Source organism: Siniperca chuatsi, linkage group LG13, assembly GCF_020085105.1.
Source record: "Siniperca chuatsi isolate FFG_IHB_CAS linkage group LG13, ASM2008510v1, whole genome shotgun sequence".
NCBI lineage: Eukaryota > Metazoa > Chordata > Actinopteri > Centrarchiformes > Sinipercidae > Siniperca > Siniperca chuatsi.
Window position 1 is genome coordinate 2,231,856 of NC_058054.1, and position 21,791 is coordinate 2,253,646.

At 39.5% G+C, this 21,791-nt stretch overlaps 1 protein-coding gene across 1 annotated transcript; it reads left to right on the plus strand.

Annotated features, from left to right (window-relative positions):
* The first annotated feature begins 12,155 nt into the window (after nucleotides 1-12,155).
* LOC122886972 (immunoglobulin lambda-1 light chain-like) lies at nucleotides 12,156-20,044 on the plus strand. Its single transcript, XM_044219756.1, has 5 exons — nucleotides 12,156-12,353; nucleotides 12,446-12,768; nucleotides 16,174-16,228; nucleotides 18,231-18,539; nucleotides 18,656-20,044. The coding sequence occupies exons 1-5, from the start codon at nucleotides 12,311-12,313 to the stop codon at nucleotides 18,958-18,960; spliced, it is 1,035 nt and encodes a 344-aa protein (XP_044075691.1). The 5' UTR covers nucleotides 12,156-12,310; the 3' UTR covers nucleotides 18,961-20,044.
* Nucleotides 20,045-21,791: the final 1,747 nt, after the last annotated feature.

Sequence of the window (21,791 nt, forward strand, 5' to 3'; positions counted from 1 at the left end):
GAATGCTGTGGAAAAGTTAAAGTGTTAATATCACCTGAAGGAAATGGGAAAAAGCTTTAGGCTCAGCGTACCTCGCTAACTTATTAATCTCACTTCGTAGAAGCTACAGCCCTCAGGTCTCAACCCCGATCCAGAACCCTGCGTCCGATGCTTCCTTCCCTCCCCACGACACCCCACCACACATCAGAAACACAGCGCAGAGTCCCAGGGGGCGTAGAGAGATTCCTGCAGGCGGGGGGCGCAGAGGGAGTGGTTACATTAGCATGCTAACACGCTAAACTAAGATGGTGAACATGGTTAACACTATACCTGCATTAACATGTTACCTTTGTTTGTTCATTTCATCAGTTTGTGTAACAGCCGCTGGGAAACCTCCTGGTGCTCCCAACGACCAGTCCGCCTCCATTCCACAAAGTCATTTCAGCCTTTGTTCATATGAAAATATTGATTTGTGCAGCTTTAAATTTCACAAAGTGTTTCATTCTCCGGAAGCCTTAAAGTTTTCAGAAAGTTTATTAAAAGTCAAGACATTAACTTTCAAGATGCTGAAGTGTTGGTCTAGAGAAACTTTTGTCCTGATGGTGGCGCTAGAGGAAAGGTCAGGAGGTCACCATAAATGTTAGGATTCATCCTCTGGGAACCAGAAACATCCACAGGACATTTCTGGAAATCTGGCAACGAAACCAGCGTCCTAATAACCCGCTGCTAGAAGGACAACATCCTGACCTGACATGTGTCCAAGATTTGTCTCTTAAAATGTAATAAAGTGAAATGATCTGGTGAAATCAGCTGAAAGGTGTTAAACAACAAGTGCTGCTGGAAGAGTTTTCATTAAGAGCAGATTAATATTGTGAGCGAGGAATGGACTTTATTCCAGCACCAGAACAAAGAGGACGATTTTAATCTTCATCTGGAACATTTGACTGGAAATTTGTTGTTAAATTATACAAAAGTTTGTTTAAGTATTACTTTAAAAAATAAAACATGTTTGTTATTTCATCTGGATCATGTTTGTGTTCAGTTTGCACTTTTCTTGTTTTCTCTTGACCTTGTTTCATCATTGTGCTTCTGTGCTGCTAGTTTGTCCTCACTGTGTGGAACAACAATGAAGCTGCTGGAATATCTGATGGAAATCTAAATAAATCTAACATGAAATAAATCCTTCAGTTCAGTATGTTTGTGACTCTGGCTGAGATGGAGGTGAAATATGTGAACCTGGGCTGTGGTTTGCTGCTCTCTTCCTGTCACAAACACTGTTTGACATCTGTTGGTTTTTGTTCAGGCTGCAGGGATCATTTCTAACTGTGGGCGTCTCTCTTCCAACAGGAGCAGTAGTAGGAGGCTGAATGATAGACGTTAGCTTTCTTGATCTTCAACTCACAGCCGTTCTGTTTATTCACAGCTGAGAAATCAGTTATCTGAGGATGATTGTAGTCTGAATCTATGGCACCACTACGCCTATTAATATCAAGAATCACTGTGAATGTTTCTGTGTCTTTCTTCTGGTACCAGAATACATAATCATAGCCACACTGGTCAGTTCCTCCACAGCTGAAGGAGACAGCTTCACCAACTCTCCTGGTCAATGTTAAATCATCCTGAATCAGCTCTGCTGCCATGGCAACCAGCGCTGTAGAGAAACAGACAGATGGATGAAGGTCAGTGTGACAGTGTTTGTTACAGGTTGAGTTTGCTGGCTCCTGATTGGCTGGAAACACTCACCTGAACACAGACAGCACAGAGCAGCAGCTGGGAGGGAAAGCATTATGTGCAGTGGTGTTTCCTCTGGTGAACCTGGGGAGAAGTGGCGCTCTGATGCAGCCGAGGCCAAACAAGGACGAGCTGCGTTATCAGACGAGGGCCACGTGGTTTCTAACAGGTCCTCAGACCTCCCATCAGCCCCTGCGGCGGACAGATAAGGCAAAGGTCTGACAAAAGACCTTTTTCACAGCAGACATTTTGACTTGTCATAGTAAGAAAGGCAAAGGTGTTACTAATAACATTAACGATGGCTCTATTCAAATGTCCCAGTAAGCCATGACGGTGTAACAGTAAGCCAACAGGAACAATATCAGCACCCTGAAACTGAAGCAGCTAAATGGAATTCAGCCATTATTATTTTTATTTACACCGCCATTTTTATACACTGTATAAGTAATTTTACTACGATCTGATTTTTTGCTATATGTTCGGTATAATTACATATTTTAAACAGTTTAAAGCTAGTGTACAATCTAAATATTTTAGTTTTGGTACAATATGAATGCTTGAACTGAAGTTCAGCAGCTTTTTAGCTTATTTAATGTTTCCTGAAAATGTTTTCTCAAATCCCCTTTAAATGGAATAACACTGTTAAACCAAACCAGACCAACATCAGTCTGTTCCTTTAAGACGCTTAAGGATACATTCAATATTATTTTAAGGGATGTTTGTTCTATTATGTATGATATAACTCTGAAGAGTTTATCTTCAGCATGAAAAACTGTTGGAAGAATGACAACATATCGCAGCTGTATCACCAGACAAGACATGTCTGACATTACAAGTCTCTTTACGGTGTTAGAAAGGTATCACACCAGTAAATCAGCTTTTCCACCACAGCTGTGTGATTTCAAATGAAAGTTTATCAGACGGTGGATGTCTGCGTCTGCTGCTGGTGCTGGCATTAAACATCACAGAGAAACACCACCATCCTGTGGTTAGTCAGAGGAAGTGCAGGGACATCCAGATGATGCTAATGATGGTCGCCATGACGACATGAAGATGCTCTTAACTCTTATTTTGCTGGTCATTAACAGTAAATTACTAGTATTACTGGCATTGTTGTTACTTCTAAAAATAATCCAAATACTATTTCTACTGTAACTAATACAATACAGTAAATTCTACAAAAACAAATAGGCCCACAGCTACTGCTACAACAAATATTACCACTACTTCTACAACATACAAGATTTATTTATCATTTTACAACACAGGGTGGTGAACATAGATTTGGGTTGCAGTTTCCTTTGTGCTAGTCACAAAAACAAACATTACATACAAAAATTATATACAGTATATTAGTAAATAAATAATAATTCATAGAAATAAAGCTTTTTTACATGGTGGAGTGCTGGTACCAGTGATCTTCTGAGTGGTTTTAATCCCCCGCTGCAGACCCCTCCTGCCGTGCCAGTTTGTGGTGTTTAAAGTCAGGATGCTTTCTGTTGCTCCTCTGTAAAAGTTTAGAAGAACTTGGCACGGAGATTTAGCCTTCTTCAATTTACTTTAGAAATGCAGCCGTTTCTGAGCTTTCTTTACCAGTTGGAGATGTGAGAGGACCATGTCAGGATCTCTGTGTTGCTGATTCCCAGGAACCTAAAATTGTTAACCTGCTCCATTTGAACTCCACTGATGTAGACAGGAGTATGTCTTTGCCTTCTTTTTCCTAAAATCAATGATCAGCTCATTGGTTTTGCTTACTTTGAGCAGTAGGTTGTTCTCTGTGCACCACTCTGCAAGATTGTTGATTACCTCCTAAAGTGAAGTCTCATCGTTGTTTATAATTCGGCCAATGATGGTTGTGTCGTCCACAAACTACACCACAGAGTTATCTCCATGTCTGGTGCTGCAGTCGTGGGTGTACAGCGTGAACAGGAGGGGGCGGAGCACACATCCCTGGGGGGCTCTGGTGTTGAGCACTAGAGTGGAGGAGGTGTGACCGCCAAGCCCAACTGTCTGGGGACTGTTTGTAAGGAAGTCCAATATCCAATTACAGAGTGTGGTACTCAAGCCCGGAGTGCTGCATTTTCCAATCAGTTTCATGGGGGAGACTGTGTTGAATGCTGAGCTGAAATCAACAAACAGCATCCTGATGTAGGTGGTGTTGTTCTCAAGGTGTGTGAAGACTGAGTGGAGGGCAGTGGTGATGGCATCCTCTGTGGATCTGTTGGCTCTGAAAGCAAACTGGTGAGGGTCCAGACTGGCTGGGATGTTGGTCCAGAACCAGTTTCTCAAAGCACTTCATCAGAATGGAGGTGAGAGCCACAGGGCGGTAACCATTTAGACTAGACACTGAAGACCTTTTTGGTACAGGGACGATGGTGGCTGTCTTGAAGCAGGTGGGAACACTCTCCTGTGACAGTGATATGTTAAAAATGTCAGTAATGACAGCAGCTTCACTCATATTCACAAACTATTTTCTTTTACTTGAAGTTTTCTTTTGTTTGTTTCGTTGCTCAACTGAATTAACTTTGTTTACATTCACGAACTGAACTGAACCTAATCTTTATTTTTCTCTTTGGGCAACAGAATGTATCTGGACTAAAAAAAAAGTGTGAAAGAAAACCCGTAGTGGAGTTTTGAGTTGGATTATCCTTTATTTTGTGGACTTTGGGACTGTGAGATTTTGGGTTGTTTTGTGAATGTCTTTAAATATATGAATATTTTGTTTGTTTTGCACTAAAATCTTGTGTTTGTGGTGTTCTTGTTGGTTGTGGTCATTCAATGGAAGGGTGTACATTTTTGATTGTGTGCATCTGGTATGAGGTACTACAAAATGTGACAGACCAATCTTAAATGCCAGAAGAGAGACCTGGCTGGCACCCCTAACCAAATAAAAAAAAATATGTAAGAGAACACAGAAAGTCAAACTGTCACAATGTGAGGCGGGAGCTTTAAAGTTCCTCTCCGCCATGTGTGCGGTTGTGTTTAAGGTCAAATCGAAGTCATTAAAAGTAAGCTATGTGAAGCTATTTAATGCCCAGGTATGTTGCCAGTCCGTATAGGAAGAAGTTACTTTGGCGTGCAGCGTTGTAAGCTGGCGGTTCCCTTGTGGATTAACCAGGCGGTGAAGAATTGTGGTTCCGTTGTGGAAGCGTCTTTTGCTGTGCAGTGTCCGCTTGTAGAGGTCGGAGGAAGCCGGTCACGCCGTCTTTTGTTGTCCCTACAGAGTTAACAGCTCGGCATTAACTTGCGTCGTGCTCCTGTTAGCATGTGAAGTTAGCTGGCAGGCTTTGTGTGGTGACTGCTGGCGCAAACTAGACTTGATTGCAGGAAACTTACGCAGGCTCTTGCGTCGCTGCAGTTCGGTTTGGTTTTTTTGCTCTGAGCAGATTACACGGTGGTGGTAGCTGCCGAGCAGCAGCTCTGTAGACGAAGCCAGGAGGAGTTTGCTTTCTCTTGGTTAGCGGTGAACTAACCAGAAATCTTAAGAAGAAGGCAGGCGCCTATGTTGCGGCCTAATCCTTTATCCTCTCGTCAGTGGATCTGCGCCGAGCAGACCACACGAGATTCAGCAAACCATCAGGTCCTGGCAAGGAGAGAAGAGTGGAAAAAAGATACAGAACAGTGGCCGCTGACCCCTTTTATTGACATCCGGTTCATAGGTCAGACTGGCCAATGACAGCTGGAAGGATGCTTTCAGTGGCTGTCGGGAAGTGCTTTGGAATGCTGAGTTCAAATGCTCTCCTAATGACAGTTCACTTCAAGTCACACAAATTAATGAATTCATCTGTTGAGTTCCAACAAAAACATGTATAAAATGTGTTAAGCTCATCTGGTAATTCAATTCAGTTCAGTTTTATTTAAATAGCGGCAATTCATAACTGAAGTTATCTCATTGCACTTTTCCTATAGAGCAGGTCTAGATCGTACTCTTTATAATATTATTTACAGAGACCCAACAAATCCGACCAAGAGCAAGCATCTGGTGACAGTGGCAACAGAATCGGTCCAAGCACAGAACCTTGTGGAACTCCATGACTAACTTTGGCGTGCATGGAGGATTCATCATTAATATGTACAAAGTGAGATTGATCTGATTGATAGGATTCAAACCAGCCTAGTGCGGTTCCTTCAGTCTCAGTAAAAGGATTTGATGGTCAGTGGTGTCGAATACATCACTAAGATCTAACAAGACAAGTACAGAGACAAGTCCATTGTCTGATGCAATTAAAAGGTCATTTGTAATTTTCAGCAGTGCTGTCTCTGTGCTATGATGCACTCTAAATCCTGACTGAAAATCCTCAAATAGACTATTGTTATTTAGAAAGTCACACAACTGATTGGCAACTGCTTTCTCAAGGGTCTTAGAAAGAAAGGGAAGGTTAGATATAGGTCTATAGTTGGCTGAAACCCCTGGATCAAGAGTGGGCTTTTTAAGAAGAGGTTTAATTACAGCTACTTTAAAGGACTGTGGCACATAGCCTGTTAATAAAGACAAATTGATCATATCCAGTAAAGAAGTGCTAATTAAGGGTAAAACATCTTTAAGCAGCCTAGTTGGAATGAGGTCTAAGAGACAGGTTGATGGCTTAGATGAATTAATCGTCGAAGTTAGTTAGAAGGTCGATAGGAGCAATGCAGTCAAAATATATATCAGGTTTTACAGTTGTTTCTAAGGTTCCTGTGTTTGAAGATAAATCGGTACCGGTTGATGGCAGGACGTGATGAATTTTGTCTAATAGTTAAAATTGTATCATTAAAGAAGCTCATGAAGTCATTACTACTGAGGGCTATAGGAATACATGGCTCAATAGAGCCTGGCTACAGTGCTGAAAAGAAACCTGGGCTTGTTCTTATTTTCCTACTATTAATGAGTAGTAGGCTGCTCTGGCATTACTGACTATCTGGCCAGGCTAAACGAGTTTCTTCCAGATTGTTGGAACGCCATTTCCTTTCAAGTTTTCGTGATGTTTGCTTTAATTTGCCGGTTTGGGGGTTATACCATGGAGCTAACCTTCTTTATTTTATTATCTTCTTTTTTAGAGGAGCGATAGAATCAAGTGTCGTTCGCAGTGAGCCTGCAGCACTATCAACAAGATGGTCAATTTGGGAGGGACTAAAATTAGCATAGGAGTCCTCTGTTATATTGAGACATAGCATTGAATTAAATACGCTTCCTTAAATTTAGCTACAGCACTATGAGATAGACATTTAGAGTAGGAGTTTTTGCCTAATGGTGTGTAGTCCAGTAATAGCAGTTCAAAAGTTATTAAATAATGGTCCGATAAAGAAGGATTCTGTGGAAAGACTATTAAATGTTCAATTTCAATGCTGTATACCAGAACAAGGTCGAGGGTGTGGTTAAAACAGTGAGTGGCTTCATGTACACTCTGACAAAAGCCAATCGAATCTAATAATGAGATAAATGCAGTACTAAGGCTATCATTTTCAACGTCCACATGAACATTGAATATTGAAATCACCTACAATAATTACGTTATCTGTTTTAAGGACTAAACTTGATAAAAGCTCTGAGCATTCAGATAAAAATTCAGAATAAGGACCAGGAGCGTGGTACACTATAATAAATAGAATTGGCTGTCGTGTTTTCCAGGCTGGGTGTGAAAGACTAAGAACAAGGTTTTCGAATGAGTTATAACTTAGTTTAGGTTTAGGGTTGATTAATAGGCTTGAGTCGAAGATGGCTGCAACTCCACCCCCTCGGCCAGTGCCTCGAGGAATATGAGTTTTAATATGACTGGGCGGAGTGGATTCATTTAGGCTAACATATTCTTCATGAATATGCCAGATTTCAGTGAGACAAAATAAGCCAATATGATAATCTGATATTAAATCGTCCACTAGTACAGCTTTAGATGACAGAGATCTGATGTTTAAGAGTCCACATTTAATTCTCCTGTTTTGTTGTGCTATTTCAGCGGTTTTGTTTAGGTTTTTATGTACAGCTCCTCTTCTGTTAAGTTTTGGTTTTATTAATTTAAGTGGTCGGGGGGCAGACACCGTCACTAAGGGGTTTTGGGTGGGTAACTGCTCTGGAACTGCAGAGATGCGTGCAGGACTGCTACTCTGCCTCCTGGTCTCAACTCTGAGTTGTAACGGTTTAGGTCCACTAATAAACTCGGTCAGATTTCTGGATATGAGAGCTGCTCCATCCAAAGTGGGATGAATGCCGTCTCTCCTAATCAGACCAGGTCTTCCCCAGAAAATACGCCAATTATCTACAACGTGGCCTCACACATGATGGGGGCGCTCCTGCTATTGTAGCTTGTGATGTTTGTGATCGCCTGCCACATACCTTTGATGGTGTTGGTGTTGAGGTCTCTCTCCAGTCTCTCCTGATGTCTCTGCTTTGCCTTACTGATGCCAGCTTTCAGTCATGCTCTGCTTTTTTGGCTCTGAGTAGAGCCCTCACCTCTCCATTCATTCAGGATTTTTTTGTCTTTGTGATCACCACATCATCAACACATTTGCTGCTGTATGATGTAACTGATGATGTATATTCCTCAAGATTGATGTGGTTCTCCTGGGTGGCGGCATCTCTGAACATGGTCTGACAGTAAATTGAATATTTTAGGGTTTTTGAGTCATCAAGATATTTGATGATAAATCACTAATTGAATTTATAATAATGGTCAATTCAGTTAGTTGCAGCACATAAGTAGAAGTACTATTAGTATTATTAGGAGCAGTAGAAGCAGCAGCAGCCACAGTAGTAGTAGTAGTAATAGTAGTACTGCCTAGTATAATATTGGCAATAAGATAATATTGATTTTTGGGGCGAGTAATATCACTTTCTTCTATGTATTATCCTTTATAATAATCTTTAACTGTTTTTTCTTGATGGTTTATGTGATTGGTGATGTATATTGGACTCAGCTTCTTATGTGTTGGATTTGGTATGTGCCTATATAATATTGATCCTGTTGTTTCTTGTTGTTCGTGTCCTATTCACAGAGGCATGCTTTGTCCCCCATGTGTTGTCCAGTTCTGCTCTGATTGGTCCAGCTTGAGTAGATTGACTCTCAATCATGCTGATCACAGTCACCTGAGTGATGAATGTGTTTGTGTCTATATATTGTCTGCTCTGCTTTGTGATGGTGATTTGACAATGCCTGGCGAAGATCTCTGTTAGATCGACATGCTGCTTGATAAAAATTGATGGGAGCTACTTGTACAGTGTGCGGATCTTTTGTTTGATTCTTGCCTGTAGTTTGCTTTTTGATCCAGCACCTGTAAAAGTTGTTTTGGATGTGCGTACCCTACACCCTTTCAGACTGCACCTTGGCCCATAAAAAATCTCTTTCTCTTCCTGTTTCTAAATGTAGCACTTTAAGCAGCTCAGCATATCTGATGAACTTGATGTACTTGCATGATTTTTGCAATGTTTGGGTTGTATCCACATGGCTGAAATGCACTTATTGAAAGTCGCTTTGATAAAATTAAATGTAATGCATCGTGGATATTACACTGTGATCCTTTCTGAAAAATATAAAAATGAATCAATCACACAAAATAAAGATTTCACCTGACTAATCCAGAGATGTGCATGTAAAATGTCCCAGTTAAAGGTCACTCATATACACTCTGTATATACAAACTGAGGCCTGAAATGAAATGAATAAATGAATAGAATTTAAACACAAAATATAAAAACAAACATGACAACATTAGAGGTTAGCAGTAGTACTAGGAGTGGTAACAGTAGTAATACTAACACAAGTAGTAGTAGAAGTAGTAGCAATAAACCCACTTTGTACTTCACACTTATTTTAATTTATACTTATACCCACTTGGTACTTAATTTATCTTACCTGTATTATAGTGTATTATATTTTTTGCTTAGTACTTCTATTTCTGTGTGCACTGACGTGATAGTGAGCTGCTGTAGCAAAAGAGTTTCCCCTCGGGGATCAATAAAGTATTTCTGATTCTGATTCTGAATAGGAGTAAAAGGCCTAAAACCTAAAAGTCAAGTCAGTTAGTTGCAGGACATAAGCAGAAGTCCTATTAGTATTATTAGGAGCAGTAGAAGCAGCAGCAGCCACAATAGTAGTAGTAGTAGCAGTAGTAGTTGTAGTACCACCTGGTAATAGTAGCAGTATTAGTATTAGTAGCAATAGTAGTAGTAGTATCAGGTGGAGACGCAGTGTGTTGTTGCAGACACTAGAGGGCAGCAGTGTGAAGGATCTGTTCTACACAGTAACAGCAGTACAGTAGTTGGAGCAGTATTAGTATTAGTAGCAGTAGTAGTAGTATCAGGTGGAGGCGCAGTGTGTTGTTGCAGACACTAGAGGGCAGCAGTGTGACAGTTATAATCCTGACAGCAGCACAGAACAGATAGAAGTACTGTCATATAAACTGTAGTACGAGGTGATAACTACAGGTTTAAAGTGACGGCTTGAGTGTAAAAAACATCTTGGATCAACATAAAGATCATTAACAATATATTATGGAAAATGTTCTGTAATAATATCAAATATTATGTAATAAATAGGAGAGAGTTAGTTTTGGTTTCGCTCAGTCAGGACATGTGGTTGTGTCCTGAAAACATGTAGATACAGGTACAGGTTATCTTTATATCAGCTCTATATAGGAAGGAGAAATATAAATATATATAAAATATATATGAAATATAAATATATATATATATATATATATATGAAAGGAAAAATATAACTGGTGAATTGTATATTTTAGTTTATTTCAGCTTAGGAGTCAAATGTTAAACCCTTTCTTTGAATATTTATGAATAAATATTCAGTTTTTTCCAAATGAGCTGCAGATTGTTTTTATTTTGTAATATTAGAAATACAATTGAATATTATAGGCCTATACAAATTAAAATTTTGATATTTGAATTACAAGCAAGAATCGATAATAATGAAACTTACACAAACTTTTTAAAAACATTTTGATTTTATTTTTCTGTATCAAAGCATGTGGACCTGAAGTTTAAATTATACCCAGACATTCAGCAGGAAAATACTGACATTTTATTGAAAATATTTAATATACAGAAATATTCACAGTAAACTGAAAATATTGCAACTGTGACAAAATATTCAGATTGGTCCCAAATCATATATTATTTGATAATATTTGAAGTGTAAAAACATATTGGACTGTTAAAATGATTTTATTCTATGTCTTAAATGCTCATATTGTCAAACTAAAATGTATCAGACAAATAATAAGTGTTCAAAGAACATTTAGAGGGTTTCTGTTGTTGTTGATTCTCAGTGCACTTGTGTAAGTTACAGATAAATCAGACTGGCAGCAGAAGTGGGATTATTAGTATTTTATCAGTAGTTTCATTGCAGTTTACTACGGTGGCAAACACAAGCAAATTAAAAAAACATCTTCATTAATTTGACAACACGTGCAGCATTTCGAAAACACGCTGCAACTACACACACTTTCTTAGAGTCCTCTGTAAACACTTCTGTTTTCATTGTGTGTATTTGCAGCGTGTTTTCTAAATGCTGCGCGTGTTGTCAAATGAATGAAGATGTTTTCTTGATTTGCTTGTGTCTTCTTATGTTGCAGTGTGTTTGCCTTTGTCAGCCACTGTAGTTTAGAGCGGGAAAAATATATTTTAGGTTTCATGTGTCATAGAAATGAAATGAAAGGACAGAAATGTAAGGGGACGTTTAAGGGTTCAAATCACAGCTCAGGAGTTTGGTGGATTTGTAGTTTTGTGTTTTCATCACAGCTGTTCAACAACAGATAACAGTCTGTGTTACTAAATTCACCACCAGCCTGAATGTGTCTGTGGTGACATGAATGTTGTTTTGTATTTCTGCTTCATCGTGACCCAGATTTTTGATCTGCTGTCAGATTCAAACCAAGACGAAGAAACTTCTCACTGAATCAGTTCAGAGAAGCAGAGAAGTCTGGGAAAAAGAATCGTTTAGAAACAACGTTAAAATAACGAGAATGAAAGAAAGATAAATAGTGTGAATAATGAATGAATCCCCTCTGCTGGCTGACAGTAACCTTCATCTTCTCTTTCAACAACAGACACTTGAAGATTGAACACAAACCGAGTTTTGGAGAATGAAGGTCTCAGTCTGACGAACCACACAATGAAAAACAAGAAGCTCTTTCTACGTTTTATACTAGAGATATACAACTACATGTTGCTGCCTTGAATTGATCATTTTCACTGTTAAAATCAGCCGAGTTTGTCGTTTTCCTTCTTTCTAATGTAGCTGTAGTGATTTGAAATACTTCAGCAGAGGCGATGAAGTGTGATGAAAGCAGAATGAGCTCTGCTGTCACATTAACACCTGTGCACAAACAGTGATGTGTCGGTGATGTGCAGCAGCAGACAGGATGCAGTCCTCCATCTCTATGGTAACCGTGCGCTGCCTGTTGCTCCTCAGCTCCGCCTCCTCTCCCCTTTAAAACCACACGACAGCTTCAGCTGAGCTGTCAATCGGCAGGGGCTGATGGGAGGTCTGAGGACCTGTTAGAAACCACGTGGCCCTCGTCTGATCTCGCAGCTCGTCCTTGTTTGGCCTCGGCTGCATCAGAGCGCCACTTCTCCCCAGGTTCACCAGAGGAAACGCCACTGCACACAATGCTTTCCCTCCCAGCTGCTGCTCTGTGCTGTCTGTGTTCAGGTGAGTGTTTCCAGCCAATCAGGAGCCAGCAAACTCAACCTGTAACAAACACTGTCACACTGACCTTCATCAATCTGTCTGTTTCTCTACAGCGCTGGTTGCCATGGCAGCAGAGCTGATTCAGGATGATTTAACATTGACCAGGAGAGTTGGTGAAACTGTCTCCTTCAGCTGTGGAGAAACTGACCAGTGTGATAGCAGTGATGTATACTGGTACCAGAAGAAAGAAACAGAAACATTCACAAGGATTCTTTATATTAACAGGAAGAATTGTAACATAGATCACAGGTACAATCATCCTCAGATAAATGATTTCTCAGCTGTGAATAAACAGAACGGCTGTGAGTTGAAGATCAAGAAAGCTAAATTCTCTCATTCAGCCTCCTACTACTGCTCCTGTTATAAGTATGCTACCCACAGTGAGAAATGATCCCTGCAGCCTGAACAAAAACCAACAGATGTCAAACAGTGTTTGTGACAGGAAGAGAGCAGCAAACCACAGCCCAGGTTCACATATTTCACCTCCATCTCAGCCAGTCACAAACATATTGAACTGAGGGATTTATTTCATATTAGATTTATTTATATTTCCATCAGATATTCCAGCAGCTTCATTGTTGTTCCACACAGTGAGGACAAACTAGCAGCACAGAAGCACAATGATGAAACAAGGTCAAGAGAAAACAAAGTGCAAACTGAACACAAACATGATCCAGATGAAAAAACAAACATGTTTTATTTTTTAAAGTAATACTTCAATTGAATTTGATTTCACCAGATCATTTGACTTTATTACATTTTAAGAGACAAATCTTGGACACACGTCAGGTCAGGATGTTGCTCTTCTAGCAGCGGGTTATTAGGACGCTGGTTTCGTTGCCAGATTTCCAGAAATGTCCTGTGGATGTTTCTGGTTCCCAGAGGAAGAATCCTAACATTTATGGTGACCTCCTGACCTTTCCTCTAGCGCCACCATCAGGACAAAAGTTTCTCTAGACCAACACTTCAGCATCTTGACTGTCTGCATCAGACAATGGACTTATCTCTGTACTTGTCTTGTTAGATCTTAGTGCTGCATTCAACACCATTGACCATCACATCCTAATACAGAGACTGGAACATGTAATTGGCATTAAAGGAACCGCACTAAGCTGGTTTAAATCCTATCTATCAGATCGATATCAGTTTGTACATGTTAACTTTGGTGATATCAAACGATATCAGTTTGTACATGTATCAGTTTGTACATGTTAACTTTGGTGTGCATGGAGTCCTCCATGCACACCAAAGTTAGTCACGGACTTCCACAAGGTTCTGTGCTTGGACCGATTCTATTCACCTTTATATATGCTTCCTCTAGGCAGTATTATTAGGAAGCACTCCATAAACTTTCATTGCTATGCAGATGATAACCAATTGTATCCATCAATCAAGCCAGATGAAACTAACTAGTTAACTAAACTTCAGGCATGCCTTAAGGACATAAAGACCTGGATGACCTCCAACTTTCTGATGTTAAACTCAGACAAAACTGAAGTTATTGTACTTGGTCCCAAACACCTCTGAAGATATAATTATTCTGGATGGTATTGCCCTGGCCTCCAGCACGACCGTAAGGAACCTCAGAGTTATCTTTGATCAGGATTTATCCTTTAACTTCCACATGAAACAAACTTCAAGGACTGCCTTCTTTCACCTACATAACATTGCAAAAATCAGGCACATCCTGTCTCAAAATGATGCCCGAAAAACTAGTGCATTCTTTGTAACTTCTAGGCTGGACTACTGCAATTCCTTATTATCCGGCTGCCAGAATAAGTCCCTTAAGACTCTCCAGTTATATCTCTCCAATTTTAGTTTCTCTGCACTGGTTCCCTGTAAAATTTAGAAAAGAATTTAAAATCCTTCTCCTCACCTTCAAAGCTCTTAATGGTCAGGCACCATCGTATCTTAAAGATCTCATAATACCATATTATCCAACTAGAACACTGCGCTCCCAGGATGCAGGGTTACTTGTGGTTCCTAGAGTCTCCAAAAGTAGAACGGGAGCCAGAGACTTCAGTTATCAAGCTCCTCTCTTGTGGAATCAGGTCCCAGTTTGGGTTCTGGAGGCAGACACCATCTCCACATTTAAGAGTAGGCTTAAGACTTTCCTCTTTGATAAAGCTTATAGTTAGGGCTGGCTCGGGTGAGTCCTGAACCATCCCTTAGTTATGCTGCTATAGGCCTAGACTGCCGGGAGACTTCCCATGATGCACCTCTCTCCTCCTCTCCCTCTCTATCTGTATGCATTGTTATCCCATTACTGCATGTTACTTACTCGACATTTTCTCTCTCCCGTAGTTTTGTGCTTTCTCGTTTCTCTCCTCTCTCCTTCTGTCGCTTTCAGCAGGTATTTCTGCCTCCGGAGCTGCAGAGTCTGGATCTGTGGTTGTGGGCCACCTGCTGCCCCCATGTTCCTGCTCGACAACTGCTACTATAGTTGTTGTTATTGGCTCTGTTACTGATGCTGACATTATTCTTCCTATAGCTGCCAATCTTTTTATTACTAATTTACTAATATTAACACTACAATTACTATTCTACTATAAAAAAAAATTCTATGTGGCATTGTGCCTCCCCTCCAACTCCAACCCCCCCCCATCAAAACCTAACACGGCAGCGGCGGATGGCCGCCCACCATTGACTCTGGTTCTGTCCAAGGTTTCTGCACTCTTACAGGAAGTTTTTCCTTTGCCACTGTCGCCAAGTGCTTGCTCATGGTGGGATTTGTTTGGTCTCTGTAATTAATATTATAAAGAGTTCGGTCTAGGCCTGCTCTATAGGAAAAGTGCAATGAGATAACTTCTGTTATGAATTGGCACTATATAAATTGAATTGATTTGAATTGAATGTCATAAATCACACATTTGTCTCAAGGGGCTTTACAGTCTGTGCAGCATACGACACCCTCTATCCTTAGAGCCTCGATTCAGATCAGGCAAAACTCCCCAAAAAATCCTTTAACAGGGAAAACTGAAGGAAGAAACCTCAGGAAGAGCAACACAGGAGGGATCCCTCTTCCAGGACGAGACATGCAATAAATGTCGTGTGTGCAGAAAAGACCAAAACAGCAAAATTTCAATATGTAAAATCAGGACGACTATATTACAGATAGACTGTAAACATATATGAAGAATATGAATCAGGGAGGACGTCGAGCAACTTCCAGGTGCCACCAAACAGACAGAAAGTCAGAATGTCATTAGTTCTGCAGGTATTTGGTCATGAACCAAAGTACTGGACGGATTAAAGTTTGACCTGCTGGTGGCGCTAGATGAAAAGTCAGAGGGTCACCAAAGTTATTACAGTTCATCCTGAGGGGAACATGAATGTCTGAACCAAATTAAATGGTAATCCATCCAGTAGCTGAGATATTTCAGTCTGAACCTAAAACATCGACCTGCTGGTGGCGCTAGATAAAGAGTCAGAATCAACAAAGTGAATTAATGAAGTTAATCCTCTGGGGACCAAGAATGTCTGAACAAAATTTCATGTCAATCCATCCGTCCTTCCTTTGGTCCAGGTCCAGTCCATCTGGACTAAAGCAGTGGACCGACAGACATTAGCATCCATAGAGCAGCACTGCTAGTGTGTCTAAAGAGACAATAAAAGAAGAGACAGTCATGTTGATATGAACAATGAAAGGGAAGGGAAAGGGAATGATCAGAGAAACACATCATGGAGCTGAAATATGATCCTGGCTCATAATTTGGACTCGTTCACCTCAGCTGACACATTCAGCAGCAGACAGGTTTTTGTATCAGTCTGTTTCACTGTGGGAGGATATCGCTACTACTTCATCTTTGGCTCTGGAACTAAACTGTATGTAACAGGTAAGAATAAACATTCATTTTCCTTCAGTTGTTTTATTGAACAAGTTGAAAATGTGTTTTAATGAGTTTCTGCTGCTTCAGGCTTTACATGTTAGTTTTTTCATAATTAGCAGAGAATTCTTGCAGCCATGCAGCTGTTGTTACATAAAAAAGGTTCATGATTCCCGAAAAGATGTTGAAATCTCACTGCACAGCTGAAGTTAGTCTTCATTTCTGCATGAGAAAAAACTGATATATATATAGAAAAAGTATGATAAATATACAGATATACAGTATTGATCATCTCAGTAATTCAGCACCATCTCTTGTTTTTATAAAACAATATAATATATGATGTTAAACCACAACTTAATATTTGCTTTTAAGTGTATTTTAAAAAGCATATAACTTTAAATATGTTTTATATAATAATGAATAAATAGTGTTTAAATTTCAAATTTACCTCATGACGATAATATTTTTTATGATGCTGCATGTGTCTTTTAGTGGAAAATATATTTTTAAATGAAGGAAAACACACTGAATGTATTACAATAAATTAAATGTATGAATACTAACTTATATATTTCTATATACGATAGAGAATCATATACAATGGCACACATATATTTGTTTCTTAACACGTTTAATATAAATGTAAATAGTATATGATGCTTAACGTAATTAAAAATATATAACAGCAAATATATTTAGGAAAGTATATGGTGTCAGATAGGGCACATATTATAATTTTCATAAGACATTATTATATATATTCTGTTATTGTTTTATAATTTATTAAATTATATGTGAATTTCCCATCAGGGATCAATAAAGTCTTGGCTTTTTTTACATTATATTACATAGCTGTCTTTATTCGCATTTGAACACTCACAACATATCACTGTAGCTGTGTATAAAAGTTAAGATTTTTACCTAAAAAGTTATGAAATTATTAATGTATTGATTTGTTTCTTCAGTATATGGTGGTAATTATATAATATACTTCACATATTGTAATCATTAAAATGACATTTCTATTTTATGTACAGGTAAATATGTAACTTCTAATAATATTTCCGCCGCAGCCTGAAGTAATGTTGGCGAGTTGAACAGCGAGTGGGATGTGAGTTGATCGCTTATGTGGTACAAAGTATCAGTGAGTTCACAGGGGCAGTGTCGGCTACTTCTTGCAGCTCGTAATACTGTGAAAGTCTTTATATTGATTTGGAGACAATGACATGGCTGGACAGCTAACTAGTCTTGTTGTTAAACATACCGTCAAATTATATTTACTGTTTGTCAACCGAACGCAATGTTGCTGACTTTGAATCTCGCTAGCATAACGTTAGCTTTCTGGCTCATAGCTGAGCCAAAGCGTTCTATGAGCTGTGCGGACTAGAAATATCTCTCGTTGCCAAGTCGTATCTAAGGTTCTCCCTCTTTACTGGAGTTGCGAACAACGTTTACATTGCATAGGAACCTTATGGGATGGTAGTGACTGTTCCAGGTATTAGTCAAACCCTCAGGTGTTACTAGGGAAACCTGAGTTATGGCTCGTGAAAAACTTTATATTTTGATTGCAAAATGCATGAAAATATAAATAAAAGGTCTTTTTGTTTTCTTTGACATGTGACCATGGTATAAGCAGTTAACGTATGTAAGGGCTAATGCCCTTCGAGGTGTCCAAAATCAGGAATTAATGGACTCCGCAGAAGAAACTGGCCTCCGCGTCGTCCATTAATTCCTGATCATGGACACCTCGTCGGGCATTATCCCTTACATATGTTATGAGTCAATATAGACGTATAGGAGTTTCATGTGACGGTAAATTTCATAATTATTGTTTGATATGAAGCTAAATACAGTACTTGTAGTGAACTTTGTGCTGTATTGATGAGTAGTTTAGTGATCAGAGTCCATGTAGTTTCCAGGATCAGACTGAATGCAGTGCAGTGCTGGAAGCTGCTGCTGACTGTGTGAATGTGTGTCTGTGCTGCTTGTTGCTGCTGTCAAACTTCAGGTGAGCAGGTGGTGAAGCCCGTGGTGAGCGTGTACCCAGCAGCATCCAGAGCCCACCTGGAGGGGAAGAGCTCCCTGCTGTGTCTGGCCTCAGCCATGTTTCCTCCTCTGGTCCAGTTCTCCTGGAAAAGACAAAAGGAGAACGGTCCTCTGGAGGATCTGCCCCCTGCTGAGGGAGAGCAGCTGGAGTTCAGAGAGTTGGGATGCACCGCCGCCATCAGAGTGATTGATCAGGACGCTCTCCACACATATAAATACCGCTGCTACGTCCAGCACGAGGGGGGCACAGTGGAGGCCCAAACAGAACAAGGTAATGAAGGCTTGGTGACTGTGTTCAGCAGTGATTCAGCTTCATGTGGAGACGCTGTCAAAGAGAGCAGAAGAGCAGAGGACTGACATTTCTTTTTGACTCCTTTTCTGTTTCAGAGGTTTCTGCACCAACATCACCTCCACCATCACCTCCACCATCACTTCCAGCATCACCTCCAACATCACCTCCACCATCACTTCCAACATCACCTCCACCATCAATTCCACCATCAATTCCACCATCAATTCCACCATCACCTCCACCAGCAGCTTCAGTCCAGTCTCAGTGCAGGGTGAAGCTGCTCTGTTTGCTGTACACAGTGCTGATAGTGAAGAGTCTGGTGTACTGCTGTGGACTCTCTCTGCTGATGATCCTCAGAAACAAAGGGCCGTCCACCAACTGCAAGCAAGAGACTGACTGACTGTCCTCCAGCAGCTTTGACTTCTTACTGACTGTTAAAGTCCGAAAGCCTGAAGATAAAGTCCAGAGCTGGTCCCTGTAGTACAGAATCTGAGAAGCCCATTATCTCAGACTCATCTTCCTCTTTTAAAACAATGAATTGATCCGACTAACAAGTTCTGTCTTTGTAGCCAAAACCTGAACTTCACATAACTGTCCATCGTTGACCGGCAACAATAAAATAACACATATTGTTGCATTTGGGTGAAATATTCCTTCATTATGATGAACATGGTTCATTGTAGTTGATTGTTTTCAGTGGTGTAAACAATCTTGCCTGTGAGCATGCTCAGTGTCGTCTACCCAACATGGAGCGATTATCTAGAGACAGGAAATGCAGCTGAGCTGTTTCAGAATCAGCGTCTCTGTTCATGTTAATTGTAATAAAACAACATGTCACCCAGTGCAACAGTGCAGCTCGCTGATGTGTTTTTAATAGTTTTTGGACAACAGTGGAGCTCTGTGGCTCAGAGGAAGAAGATCCATCAGGCTTTGTGTAGTCAGTGATTTTGTTGATACAAACTATAAAGATAAAATAACAGCAGCATCATCCTTTAATCCATTTTGAATGATAACATAAAATAGTTTCCCCTCTGGGATCAATAAAGTATTTCTGATTTCTGATTCTGACATCTTAATTATCTGGAGATAACAAATGTCGATGATACAGATAATATTAAAAAAACTGTGATCTCAGGATAACTTCATTAAAAATCTACTTATGAGATATGATGAGAAGATAACAGGCTTACTAAGAACTCCCAAAACAACTTTCAGTATTTTTCTTATATAATGCTTATTTTATATATAATAGTGAATATTTCTATTGTTACCAGCTTTAGTTGCTGTTTTTTATCCAGTGTTGTTCTGTGGTTTTTGCTGAAATTGTATTGACTAGCAAAATCTGTTTTCTATGTAATGTTCAGTTTTCTCATTCTTATTTCTATTAGTAATAGCAATTGTGCTTTTATTCTTTATGATTGTCTATTTGTCTTATTCTTTGATTCAATGTCGTAATAAAATAAACAAAAACATGTAACGTGGGACTATTTTTGACTTTTCTTTTCGAGACAAGACAAACTGTGAATCACTTCATTAAATATTCTTGATGTTGATGTTATTAAAAAGGGAAGAAATACATATTTTTACCTTCAAAATCTCCCCAAAATTTATATTGTTGTTTTCATGAGACATTTTTAAACTTGTCTGCAGAGTAACCTCACAAAATATTTAAGGTTGTGTCATTTCCTGACTAAAAGAAATATTTTGTAATATTCTGAACAGGTGGTGAACACAAATTATTCTTAATTTTTACAGATTATTTTGTGTAAAATTGCATAATTTGTATATAATAATGTATAATTTATCTTTACATATAAAACATTAAGAAATTGAGAAATAGAAACAATGTCAGACCGTGTTGCTTTAGTATTAACTTAAAAAATTTAAGAACATTAAAGATGAGACAATGAATTTTGTTCTCAAGACAAGTTTAACATTAAAATATATTTTAGTCGTCAGTCTCGTTTCTTTTAGTTTACTGTCTCTGGTTTGTTAGGTTGACGTCTCTCAGTTTGCTGTATAACAGGAAAACTGATACTGAGGATGTTGTAAATATGCATCAATAATAATTCACAGCAAATAATGACATCACAACATAGCTTCTGCATTAAAATCCTATATTTCACAGTTATTTCTGCGAAAAGCTAACAGGAACATACTCAAGCTCCTATGAGCTAAAGCTCCTGGAGCTCCTCACTTCTTGTACTATTAGATCAAAAAGCACTTTGAGATTCTGAGCATTAACAATAATCTATCTGCATGACCACGGTCCTCCTATGAGATAGTTTAACAGACAAATCCTAACCAGACATTTACCATTGAGGCATCAGATCAGAAAACACTCGTGTTGTTTTGGACGGCACTGACAAAGAAGCCATTTGTCATTTTTGTATGAGGACTTGTTGGCTGTTATCAACACCAAGTGTAAACTGTAAAGTGCACCTTTGATCGCTAAAAACCCCATAAATAAACTCCATGGACGTGACCTCCAGGTGGGTCGTCATTGTTGGTCTCTGGGCTCAGTTCAACTCTGTGTGGGTGGAGGGCTCAGTGGAAAAAAGCCTTACAGACAACAAGAGAGAAGACAAACAGCTACAGAGAGGGAGAGGAGTTGATGAGTATGTACAGCAGCAGATATGAATCTGTTCTCAGTGGTTATTAGGACTCATAAAAACTGTTGCCAGCGAATCAACACTTCCTTTCCTGCAGCAGACGGGCTGTGTGGGTTTCTGCTCTGCAGCGTCCTCACCGTTAGCTGCGCCTTTTCACATTAATAAAACAATGACAGTTTCAACTGTCGACTCTGGTTCAAGAATCGTTCCAGGAAGTTCAGTTTGATTTCAGCGCTCAGTACTCACTGCCTCAGCTTCCATCTGTGTTATTAATCTGTGAGAGAAACAGCTCGAATCCTGAACTCAGAGCTGAGAAACTGAAATAAAAGGAGAGATGTTCAACCTCCTGCAGTCTGCTCTGATCCCACATTATTACCTCACACTGATTCTAACAGTGCCGTCAGTCAGCAGAGTGTTCACATGGGAATAATAACAAGACAAAGCGTCAAAACGGCAGCAGGCAAAATCAAACTGTTGGATATTTGAGTGAGGTGTTGGTGGAGTTAATATTAATAATAATAATAATTATCAATTAATTATACACAGAAAAGGCAGATGCAAAAAACAAACATGTTAAAAACAAGGCACAAAAGTGTAATACAGAAATAAAAATTGAATA

Coding starts and splice junctions, on each gene's coding strand:
- LOC122886972 (XM_044219756.1), top strand. CDS start 12,311: ATGCTTTCCCTCCCAGCTGCTGCTCTGTGCTGTCTGTGTTCAG. Junction 12,769..16,173: donor CCTGTTATAAGTATGCTACC/CACAGTGAGAAA, acceptor TGTTTCACTGTG/GGAGGATATCGCTACTACTT. Junction 16,229..18,230: donor AACTAAACTGTATGTAACAG/GTAAGAATAAAC, acceptor GTCAAACTTCAG/GTGAGCAGGTGGTGAAGCCC.